We start from the raw sequence: 12,752 nt of genomic DNA on the forward strand, positions 1-12,752 counted from the left end.
TCTTCCTTTAACCTCTCCATATTTTACTTTGCCACAACTGCCTCTCTTTGCTCAACCTAGTATAAAAGCATTTAGGTTTTGTCATTTCTATCCTCCGGTGTCATGTAAAACTTACATTAAATAAATGTGTTTGCTTTACTCCTGCTAATCTGTCTTATGGTGTGAAGCTCTTGCTGGTGTGAAGCCAAGCTTTTCTGTCAGCTAACAACTGCAAACTATTCTCCATCCTCATGTTCTGTAACGAATCCATTTCCAAGACCTCCTAAGTCCGTGGTTTCAGTGTTTTTCAGGACTGACCCTCCTGGACAATGACTTGGCAGTGGGGGTTCCCATTTTGGGGAAGCTGAAATGGTGTTCTTACAGTAATTCAAAAGGGAAAGGAGTCTTCCTGAAATGAGACTTTCATCAAGCCATTTCTATTATTAAAACCTTTAGCGATCCCATTACATCTAGAATGAAGTCTACATTCAGCAGCTGACAACTCAATCTTTCAGTCAAGCAAACCCATTAGCTTTCTTTACAGACCTGAATCCTCAGCACCTGACATTTTGCTACTTGGAATACTCTGCTTTTTCTCTGCACTCTTTTGACCATCATCTCCTTAGCTTCTTCTTGGAACTCATTTCCTTTAGGGTGTTTTCCTGGTTTTGAATCTACCTAGTAAAAACCCGCCTGTTTTTGAACTTTTAATCACATTAAGACCAACGGCCCAAATCTGGGGATAAACAACTAATAGAGATTTTCATTCTTTAAGAAACCACCCAGAGCACTCTAATTTTCACTTGCCTGCCTTTTTGCTAGGAATCCACACAGAAACAGACCAAATGACTTTATGGTGACCTCTAGTGGGCACGGGGCAATCCTACAAAATTATGAAAAGTGAAGGGCAAAGTAGAACCCTTCCTTCTGAGTAACCAGTTTGCTTACTCCCAGGCCACATGACCGCCTCCCACCCCACCCTTATTATGATTATTTTTTTCTTGCAGTATTGGTGTTGTGTTTAATAAGCGTTTACCTGACCACTCACCTGTTTAGCCGGGCTGCAAGTGTCGAATGTCTCATGAAATTGCTGGTAGCAGTTTAAAATAACCCCTGCCAAGTAGGACTCCCTCCCTGGGCGTCGACCAGAGCGCAGGGCAGCTCGCCCAGCGGAGCCTTAGGAGCTCGTAAGCTCTGTGGGCCGGGACTGCAGCCCGCTCGGAGATGCACGGGGAAAGTCAACACTTTATGCAAAAGAGGATGTATAGGAAGGCAAAGAGGAATTCTGTTCCTGCCAGTGGCAAGGCGATTCTCCGAAGACTTTCCCCCACTCTGCATAAGCGTCACGATCGAGTCCAGGCTCCCTCTTTAGAACCCGCGCCCCCAAAAGCGGGGGCTCGGGCTGCTTCTTTCTCCTGGAGGGAAGGCGGGAGGGCGGCACAGAGGCTGGGTGCTGGGGTGCACGGCCACCTTCGGAACACGGGGTGCGCGATCCCCGCGCGGGGAGAGGAAGAGCAAAGTGGGCAAGAAAAGCAATTGCTGCGGTGGCTTCTCTGAGAAATCTTTGGAGCGGTCTCAGAACCCCAGCAGTGTTCTGGATAGTTTCTGGAAAAAAAGCTCTTCAAACGCCGTCTGTCCCCGCCCCTCCAATCCTGCGCCCCAGTCCTCAGCCTTCCTGACCCTCCAGTCGTCTCCCTTTGGGGGGCTGTTAAAAGGGCCCTTGGGATGACCGAGGGGGCAACCCCCAAGCTCCTGCACACGCCCGGGGCCATCGGGATGACCTAGGGGCCACCCCCAAGGGCCGAGGGGGTCTGCTTCCCCCCTACACCTGGGGGCTCCCCTATTCTCACACCCCTCCCCTGCGGACCCCTGCTGGTCACTGCGGGCGGGAGCGGAGGGGAGGCCCGCGCCACCCAGCGGGGAGCCCGAGGTCCAGGGCGGGGCGCCGGGGAATCCCAGCCCGAGCGAGCCGGGGAGGTGCGGGCGCGGGCGGGAAGCGGAGGGCGGCGCGCGGAGGTGGGTGAGCAGAGCAGCGCGGAGCCGGGAGGCGAGGAGGGGGGACCGCCAGGAGGCCCCGCCCCCGCCTCTCGGAGCCGGCTCCTTGCCGCCTCCGAACCCGCTCACTTTGCCTCCAGCCTCTGGACGGCGGCGGGGCGCTCGCAGGCGCCGCGGCCGGAGGGCGCGCCAGGCACCCGGAGCCACCCGGAGCCACCCCGCCCCGGCGCTCCCCTTCTGCCCGCGCGCCCCTCAGAGGGGCCAGCGCCGCCGCCTTCAAGAGGGCACCCGGGCCTCGGAGGGGCTCCCCTGGGCGCGAGGGGCGGCGGCGCTGACAGCCTAGCCCTCGGCCAGAGGGGTGCAGCCCTGGCGCTGGCGGGGTCTCCCCGGTCATCTGCAGGTGCTGCCGCGCGGAGGGAGCGTGTCTCGCACTCACGCTGGGCTGCCCAGGCGGCCAGAGCCCAGGGGCTCCCGGGTCGGCGAAGGGCAGCAGCGGAGCCCCGTGGGAGAGCCGGCCGGGCAGCCCGCAGGCCCCGACGGCCATCCCAGAGCCGGCCGGCCCCGCGCGGCGGCGGGGGCGCCCTCGGGCCTCGAGGCCTCGGGGCGGCCAGCCATGACCTTCGCGCGCAGCGGGGCGGCCTCGGTGGTGCTGAACGTGGGCGGCGCCCGGTACTCGCTGTCCCGGGAGCTGCTGAAAGACTTCCCGCTGCGCCGCGTGAGCCGGCTGCACGGCTGCCGCTCGGAGCGCGACGTGCTCGAGGTGTGCGACGACTACGACCGCGAGCGCAACGAGTACTTCTTCGATCGGCACTCGGAGGCCTTCGGCTTCATCCTGCTCTACGTGCGCGGCCACGGCAAGTTGCGCTTCGCGCCGCGGATGTGCGAGCTCTCCTTCTACAACGAGATGATCTACTGGGGCCTGGAGGGCGCGCACCTCGAGTACTGCTGCCAGCGCCGCCTCGACGACCGCATGTCCGACACCTACACCTTCTACTCGGCCGACGAGCCGGGCGCGCTGGGGCGCGACGAAGCGCGCCCGGGGGTGCCGAGGCGGCCCCGTCCCGGCGCTGGCTGGAGCGCATGCGGCGGACCTTCGAGGAGCCCACGTCGTCGCTGGCCGCTCAGATCCTGGCCACCGTGTCCGTGGTGTTCGTGATCGTGTCCATGGTGGTGCTGTGCGCCAGCACCCTGCCCGACTGGCGCGCCGCGGCGGCCGACAACCGCAGCCTGGATGACCGGAGCAGGTACTCCGCCGGCCCTGGGAGGGAACCCTCCGGGTAGGACGCATTACTACTTTGCCCGTCCCGTCCGTCCTGTGGCGTATGTCCGTCCGGTCCCGTCCGTCGGTCCGTCTCCACACTGTCTGCCTCCAGGCGGCCTGACCGGGCTGGGTTTCCAGACCTGCGCTTCCCCGGGCACAGACGGGGTCTGGTCCTTACTCGGAGATGCCTGTCTTGAGGGAGAATCGCTGGGCATAGGGAGGGGCAGATAGAGCTGGACAAACCTCTCATCTTTGGAGCTTAGTTGTGATCAATTAACCATCAGTTCATTAAATTGCGCTAAACTTTTATTGGTGGTATGCAACAATTTCATCTTGAGCTGAGAGCATTAGAATTATTTCCCAATTTTTGGTAGTGTTTGGGAAGGGGAAGACTTATTGTGAAATGTGGTCTGCTGTACACTGCCCACACAATCTGCATAATGTATTCCTATGGTCTGGAATGGAATTGTTTACAGTGTAAAGGAGATTAACTTAACGATACACTCTAAATAATTGACGTCTGTACCCTTTTCTATTCTTTTCCTACAAAGTATGTAGTTAGCAAAGCACTCGGCCACCATTTGGTACCGAAAATTCACACCGTGACTTTCAGAGCGATCTTTAAAATGGGAATGGGGAAAACCCCATTACCTTGTGAAAGGAGAAAAAAATGTAAACTGCCGTAAGTCTAGAAACAGTATTGGACTAGTTACTGTATTTTCTTTTTACTTTACTCGGATGAAAGGAAAATATCTTAGTCTTTCCTTAGATAGTGCTTACCTTTCAATAGTGATAACGTACTTCTATTTTTAGTCTTAGTGAATTTATTTTGCATAAGCAGAGCAAAGTGAAACTTTCAAGGGAGAAGTCTGCTCCAGGCACACACACACAACTGTATTTTTTTTACCTTTGATCCTGGATTGATACCCCCCACCCCCATTCATTTTTAAATTGGGTGTGCCTGTCATCTTTACCAGTTGGGTATATGCATGTTTCAAATGGTGCTGTGTGCCTTGACATTGCAGTGGATTACATCCACATAATCCTTCCTTTGGAGAGTTAAAGGTTTTTATGTAAATCTAAGAAGTAAATAAAATTGTCTCGTACCATCGAGTCCATTACTGATATGCCATCTTGGAATCCAAGATACAAGCTTTGAAAGGAAATTCACTAGAAAACTCACTTTGTTTAATGTTTTAGGTTCTAACTCAATTTTTGATTACAGATAAGAATTACTTATTTGGTACTCCGAAAGTACAAAGAAATTAATTTATATACCTAAATGCCCTTGATTCTTTTAGAGGGCTATAGGAAAGTGAGCCACAAATAATTGGTCCTGAAATGATTCAGTCGTAATTGTAGAATTCTAGGGTCAGTGAAGCCTGAGCTTTATTTCCAAAGGGAATAGGAGAATAGCATTAGTGCAAATACAGATGGAGCTGGCTAACTCAATATATAGAATCTTGAATAATAATTTTGGGGGGAAATGGATGGAGTTTGGGGATGAAGGAAGTCTGGAGTTTATTAACATAAAGCATTTGAAAAGGAATGAGAGAAATGAATAATAATTTAAGGGAGAGAGACAAACTAAAAAGGAAAGAGACAGAATGGAAAAGAGGACGATTGCAAAAGAAATGAAGGAAGAAGACAAGAGTAATGCTAATTTGTGTATATGTATTTGTGTATGTATATAATTATTCAAGTCAGAACTGTTTCCTAGATACCCAGATATTTCAGGCAAAGTCATGTTTTTTTTCTTGGATTAATGGCCCAGTTTTAAGCTTCACTCTGTGAGTGTAGGTATATGAAAAAACTGCTATCTATCTATATAATATTATGTGTTTTATATGTGCTATACATATTTATATACTATAATATCTGCAATTCCAGACAGATCAACCAAAGGGTGAGGAATGACTGAGGATGCTGCACCGTTACAGAGGGGGTCTTCCCATGGAGAGGACCCCTGAACTAGCACTTGGAATATAGTCACTCAGCACTGCTTGCTTGTGGGTGCTGAAATTAGTCTCTTTAAAAACATCATTCTAATCATTTAACCATATTTAGCATCTACCAAATAAAGTCAGACTTCTTTCTTAATCTTCAAGATTCTTTACGGTTTAAACACAATCTGCCTTTCTTAATTCATCCTTTCATAATTTGCAAATATCTTTTGAGTATACACTGTGTTCAAGGCACTGTCAATGTTCCAAATGTTGTGATTTTTTTTGGGGGGGTATATATATATACATATATATATATGTATATATATATATATCTCAAGTTGGTGATGTAGGAATCAAAGGCAAAATTGATCTCTGAGTTCAGTTGTTCTGGGAAGGCCTTCAAGGTGGGAGGGGGTGGAAACAAGCTGTCTTGGGAAGGTTGCAGACTCTGCACTGCCTGACACAGGCAGGGCTGTCATTTATACAAAACAGTGTTTGCAACTTGTACAACTGTGTGTGCTCTGCAGGGAACAAAATAAGAATTCCTCTTGTGAAAGGAGCAACAAGAGCATAGGCATGAAATTTGTATATTATGTTCAGAGAGCATGAATCCAGTGAGGGAGTGAGAGGTGAATAGAGAGCAGATGTTAGAAAGCCTGGAATGAGAGAGGGAATACTTTTTTTTTGCAGGCAGCGGTCAATCTTTGGGGAATTTGGGGTGAGTCGGCTATGCATATAAAGTAGCAAATATCATATGTTGTGGACTGAAAACTGGAGATGAGGGAGACTAGAAACACAAGGATGAATTTGGAGATACTTGCAGAGGGAGGGCATGTGAGCTTGGATTGCTTTGAGTTGGTGAGAATGGAAAAGAAATGGGAAATACTAGGAAGAAACATTTTTAAAAAGATTTATTTTTATTTATTTATGCATACAAGAACTGGAGTGTAAGCCAGAGGGGCGGGGGGTGAGAAGATTCACTAGAGACAAAGCGGAAGTAAAACAGGCAAGTATACTGAAATACACTGCTGAGGGGAGCAGTGGGCAAGACAGGAGAGGTCTACTGTTCCAGGTGGGTTAACTCCCTGGCTGTGGATCCAAACTCATGCTGCGGTGGCTGGCGATGGCTTGGTGCTGAGACTTTAACTTTAGTGCTGAGACTTTAACCCCTGAGCCACCAGGGAGATCAGTGTAGAATCATAGTTGATTGGGGGCATTGGAAGGATACAGGCATCAGAGACTGACTTAGTGACTTAGGTGCTAGGAGCACATCCTGTCTTCTCTGGGCTCCATTTGTCCAGACTGGTCTGCTCACTTGCAGCTTACTGTGTAGTCCTCTGCCTATTGAAGAGATCATCCATCAAGCCTGACAGACTCTGTTTCTCTTTTGAAACCTTTCCTGACTACCCCAGTAGATGTGATATTTCCTCTTGAACTTCTTGAGGGGTTGCTTATTTGTACTACTTATTTGACATTTATAGTATTCTTCCAAGTATGGTAGTAATTTTTTTGCATAAACATGTCCTAAACTAGATGAGTTGAAAAGGCTTGAAGGCAACTAAAGTCTCTTATACTCTATTATTATGAAGAATCTTTTAGAAAAAATTATTACCCAGGCACAATAAAAATGTATTGTTTATGTTATATTTCAAAATATAATCTTCCAGGAATGTGTCTTCTATTATATAGATTAAAGAACTGCATGGGGCAAGTCTGAAAAGTTCAGGGTGAAACTCTTAGTTGTGCTAGAATGGGAAAAAGAAACCTATTAAATCAAAGAACAGTCATTTTATCAAGTCCTTATTGTAAATGGAATAAAGACAAGCATATGATTTCTTATTATTAATCTCTGAAATTTGGGGATAATATGAAGTTTAGAAGACCTCCTAAGAGGTCTTCCAAGTCAACAATTTGAAAGCTTTTTGTGTACTTACATGATCCTTTTAATTGAATTTGGTTTTGGATGATTAATAATCACATAAATAATGGTTTATAGTCCAAAAGCTACAAAAACAAGCCTTGATCCATTCCCCTAGTTATAACCAGTTCTCTTCCCTAGATATAACCACAGTTAGGGATATTTCATGTGCCATTTCAGAGACATTCTCCATATTTACAAGCTTTGCATATGTATTTACAAAAACGTGGTGCTATGAAATACTCTCTTGAAACTTACCTTTTTAAAATTAAGCAACATGTCATGGAAATTGTTCTATATGAGACTACAAATAGTCGCTTTGTTCTTTTATGCAGCTGCATAATACCCCATTATATGAATGTCTCATGATTCCTCGACCTTTATGTTACTTCTTGTCTGTAGGAAATACTTAGTAACTGTCCTTATTATAGGTACATTATTTTGCTTTTCTGAAAGTATATCCACAGGATAAGATAGTGAAAGTCATTGGGTAAAGGGCATGTGTACTTGTAATTTACATAGATAACTCCAAATTGCTCTTTGAAAAGAGTGTGTCAATTTATATTCCCACCAGCAATGTGTGAGAGACTATGTTTCTTCATACTCTAAAAGTGTTACTGTACTCTAAAGGGTAAACAGTGATCTCAAATAGCTTTAATTTACTTTTGCCTTATTTTGAGTAAAATTATGCAGCTTTCTATATACATTTAAACTTCTTTTTTTTTTTTTTTTATAGAGGCATGTTTTTTTTTTTTTTTTTTTTTTATTTGTTTATTTTGTTTTTGTTTATACATGCACTGGGTACAGTCAGAAGCGCAGGAGGGTGAGAGAATTCACCAGAGCCAGAGCAGGGAGCAGAGCAGGCAGAAGGACCGAAGTACACTGCTGAGGGGAGCAGCGGGCGGCAGGAGAGGTCTGCGCACCATGTGGGACCCTCCTCCAGTGGCTGGGGAGCAGCCGGGGATCGAACCGGCGCCGCAGAGGCCGCGGGCAGCTTCGCAACCCAGCGCTCAACCGCTGCGCCACTGGGGAGGCCCTCTATATACATTTAGGGATCACTTATCTTACATTTTTTGTGAGCTCTTTATACCTTTTGATCATTTGTCAATGACTTTCTTACTTTGAGATTTAAAAAATATATTAAGAAATTAGTCCTTGGGCCTCCCCGGTGGCGCAGCGGTTGAGCGCTGGGTTGCGAAGCTGCCCGCAGCCACTGTGGCGCCGGTTCGATCCCCGGCTGCTCCCCAGCCACCGGAGGAGGGTCCCATATGGCGCGCAGACCTCTCCTGCCGCCCGCTGCTCCCCTCAGCAGTGTACTTCGGTCCTTCTGCCTGCTCTGCTCCCCACTCTGGCTCTGGTGAATTCTCTCACCCTCCCGCGCTTCTGACTGTACCCAGTGCATGTATAAACAAAAACAAAAACAAAACAAAATAAATAAATAAATAAAACATGCCTCTATAAAATAAAAAAAAAAAAAAAAAAAAAAAAGAAATTAGTCCTTGGTTTATGATGTGTTTTATTTTGTTTTCTAATTTGAGATCCCATTAAAAGAAAACCACAGTTGCTTAGAGCAGTGACTATACTTTTAACATGTATTTATTGAAAAAAATGCGTAATGATTTAAAAAATGGTGAATTCTAACTCTTCATTAGCCATTTTTTGTGGTCATAGCAGGCCCTGTATTAGTCACAGTTATGTAATGCAGGGCTCCATCCTTCCTGGAGATGGAGGACTGGTGTCTGTGGTTGGAGCCGCAAAGAGACAACAAAGTAAGAACATACATACAGATTTCAGACAGTGAAAGAAAACCACAGTAGAGATTGCAGTAGGGGTACACTTATGTATGAGGAGGTGACGTGAGTTGAGACCTGAATGATAAGAAAGACCCAACCTTGAAGGAGAGATGAAAGAGCATCATGGACAAAGGGAAGAGCAAACGCAGGGGTTCTAAGTGGCAATGAGCTTGACTTGTCTGTGGGACAGAAGGAAGGCCTGTGTGGGCTAATATTTAGTTAGAGGGCAGGGGAGTGGTACATGAGGTTTGGGTGTGGGGGTGGCCTAGCAGGAAGGGCCCATGTGCTATAGAAGGAGTTTGGATTTTATTTGAAGTGTGACAGAAGCCTTTGGAAAGGTTTGAAGCTTTGGAAAGACATGATCTGGTGTGTTTTAAAAACACCACTAACTCTAACCACTGGGTAGTGATTGAATTGAGGGGACAATAGCTGATGTGGTAAGCCCTGGTAGGAGGGACAATGTGAGGCTTGATCTAGGGGTGTAGCAATGGAGATGGTGAGAAGTGATTGGATCCGAAGTGGATTTTTATTAGGTTACTAATGGTGACTCAGCTGCCAGTACTAGGAGAGTGTCAGATACTATTCATTGAGTGAAGCAGTGATTGGGCCCTCAGAAATTGGGGTCCCTCTTGCTTAACTGCCTTGGCCCACATGTAGTAAGCTGTGATTCCACTTCTTTTCTACATTTTTGGGTTCCCATTTTTGGGTATTGCGAGAAGATTCTGGAAGAGGGTTTTCCTGAGGGCCATTGGGAAGGGCTCAGATACGATTTTCCTTTTTTGTATAGCCTAAACCATTGAGAAAACTTGTCTCTTCTGGTGAAGGTCTTTGGTGAACACATTCACAACTTCTGAACATTTCTGGTAACTAGTCAGTCTCAGAATGATGATGTACATAATGTTTTATCTGACTGATAAGACAAACTACAGATTTTTCAGGCACTTTGCTTTCCAGTAACATCTGAGTATCATTCTGACATTGCCTAGGAGATGAATATTCTTTGACAGTTAACATATAGATATAGTCAGCTTTTAAAATCACAAGGCCTTGCTGCTTGTTTCATTAAAAGATGCTCTGTGTTAGTCATCACTTAGAGAAAGATGGTCCCACTTCTAAAGAAGTGTGCCTAGTACTTTCTTTGGTATGTTTTGCCTCTGCATGTCTGCTCCATTGATAACAGTATTCTCTTGTGAGTGTTAAATCTCCTTAGCATGCATAGTCTTGCTGTAATTATAATGTGTTCCTTACACGTTATTGCTGAAAGTTGCTTCATGTTGGAAACTTGATCTTTAATTTATATTGCTTTGTGTTGTGGTGAAAACTTGAGGAGATTTAAAGATGTTTTAATTTCCGGTAGTGTTATTTTATTTTTTTTTTAATGCTTATTTATTTATTTATTTGTTTGTTTGTTTGTTTGTTTTTGTTTATACAAGCACTGGGTACAGTCAGAAGCGCGGGAGGGTGAGAGAATTCACCAGAGCCAGAGCAGGGAGCAGAACAGGCAGAAGGACCAAAGTACACTGCTGAGGGGAGCAGCGGGCGGCAGGAGAGGTCTGCGCGCCATGTGGGACCCTCCTCCGGTGGCCGGGGAGCAGCCGGGGGATCGAACCAGCGCCGCAGACGCTGCGGGCAGCTTCGCCAGCTTCGCAACCCAGCGCTCAACCGCTGCGCCACCGGGGAGGCCCCCCGGTAGTGTTATTTTAAGACCAAGTTTAAAAAAATGAAATAATCAAAATGAAAGCAACCAGGGGGTGGAAGTTTAAAAATCAGTTGTATAATTTTTCTTGCCTTCTAGGTCAATATTACATAAATTCAATACACTTTTAAAGAACTTTAAAAATAAAAAGCAATAGCTGAAACTGGAGGTGAATATCTCAGTACTTTTACTTAGTAGATAAGGTGGATATTTTCAGAAGCTGGTAATTAAGAGATCTCTGATAGGATTGAGCAGAACCCAGACCTTAGTTAACTTCTGGTCTTTCACAGTGGACTGTTTCTTTTAATATGCATTCAGGGTTTTCCTACCTGCTGTAAATTTTATAATTCAGTGGAAACTTTCTTGTCAATACCTTTCCTTTAATCAAAGTGCTTTCCTCCTTCCTTTAGTTAAGCAGCTAATTTTCAACATTATTCTTTTAAATAGAAAACTTTGCTCATTGGAAAAAAGCATTGGAAAAAAGCCAGTGAAGAGTATACTGTGCCCCCGTCTCAGCTCATTACCCAGTTTCTGGGTATTCTTCCAGCAATTTTCTGTGCACATAGACACATACATATACATACATTAGTGTGTATGTGTGTGTAGTTGTGTATGAAATTACATAGACATATAGACTATCTGTAAAACTGAGATGATTCTGTAATTGTTTAACAATTCGCTTTTATCACTTAACATCTTGGATCTCTTTTTTTTTTTTTTTTAAGATTTATTTACTGGGCCTCCTTGGTGGTGCAAGGGGTTAAGACACAACCTATGAAGCTGTCTGCAGCCTCTGCAGCACAAGTTCGATTCCCCTGGCCGGCTGGGGAGCAACCCACATGGCTCAGCAGACCTCTCCTGACTCACCTGCTGCTCTCCTCAGCAGTGTACTTCGGTCAATCTGCCTGTTTTGTTCACCACTCTGTCTCTTTGGATTTATTTATTTATGCATACAAGAGCTGGGGTACAGGCCAGAGATGTAGGGGGTGAGAGGATTCACCAGAGACAGAGCTGGGGACAGAACAGGCAGATTGACCGAAATACACTGCTGAGGGGAGCAGCAGGCGAGATAGGAGAGGTCTACTGCGCCATGTGGGTTGTTCCCTGGCCATCTGGGGATCAAACTCGTGCTGCAGAAGCTTCCGATTGCTTCACGGTGTGGTGTTTAACCCCTTGCGCCACCAGGGAGGCCCCTGGTGTGAGTATATATGTTGAATAAATTCCAAAGTAGAAAAATAGTTAGATCAAAAAGATTGTATAAAAAAAATTTGGGGGGCCTCCCCAGTGGCGCAGCGGTTGAGCGCTGGGTTGTGAAGCTGCACGCAGTCTCTGCAGCGCCGGTTCGATCCCTGGCTGCTCCCCGGCCACCGGAGGAGGGTCCTGTATGGCGCAGACCTCTCCTGCCGCCCGCTGCTCCCTCAGCAGTGTACTTCGGTCCTTCTGCCTGCTCTGCTCCCCGCTCTGGCTCTGGTGAATTCTCTCACCCTCCCGTGCTTCTGACTGTACCCAGTGCTTGTATAAATAAATAAATAAATCTTTAAAAAAAATTGGGGGTCCTCCCTGGTGGCACAAGGAGTTGAGCATCACACTATGAAGCAATCCGCAGCCTCTGCAGCACGAGTTCCATCCCCTGCTGGCCAGGGAGCAACCCACATGGCACAGATCTCTCCTGTCTCGCCCGCTGCGCCTCTCAGCAGTGTATTTCAGTCCATCTGCCTGTTCGGCTCCCCACTTTGTCTCTGGTGAATCCTCTCACCCCTACCCCCCACATCTCTGACCTATACCCCAGCTCTTGTATGCATAAATAAATAAATAAATCTTAAAAAAAATTTTGGATAGCTATTGCCAAATTTCTCTCTAAAATATGAATTAAAAATAAATAAATAAATATTGAATGAATTTAGCAGTATTCTTTATAAATAATAATAGCCATTATAATGATAATGCAATCAATAATGAATAGAATACTAATATTAATGCATGTTTAATAGCAAATATTTGGAAACAACCCCCTTTTAAAAAAATAACAGTTTTATTGGGAAATAATTAACACACTATAAAGTGCACAATTAGGTGGGTTTTAGTCTATTCAGAGATGGTGATTATACAGCCATCACCATCCATACTGTTTTAATTAAGCATTATGTTGTGGTGGTGTGTTTGA

The 12,752-nt window shown here is 46.0% G+C and overlaps 1 protein-coding gene across 1 annotated transcript in view; it reads left to right on the forward strand.

The window, feature by feature from the left end:
* Window positions 1-2,587: 2,587 nt before the first annotated feature.
* Window positions 2,588-12,752, forward strand: part of KCNG3 (potassium voltage-gated channel modifier subfamily G member 3) — a 42,550-nt gene continuing 32,385 nt past the window's right edge. Inside the window, 2 exon segments of the mRNA XM_037528969.2 lie at window positions 2,588-3,005; window positions 3,008-3,251. Coding sequence (XP_037384866.1) covers window positions 2,588-3,005; window positions 3,008-3,251 — 662 coding nt within the window.

The sequence above is a fragment of the Talpa occidentalis genome, unplaced genomic scaffold (genome assembly GCF_014898055.3).
Source record: "Talpa occidentalis isolate TD23 unplaced genomic scaffold, MPIMG_talOcc4v2.1 talOcc4.5, whole genome shotgun sequence".
Taxonomy (NCBI): domain Eukaryota; kingdom Metazoa; phylum Chordata; class Mammalia; order Eulipotyphla; family Talpidae; genus Talpa; species Talpa occidentalis.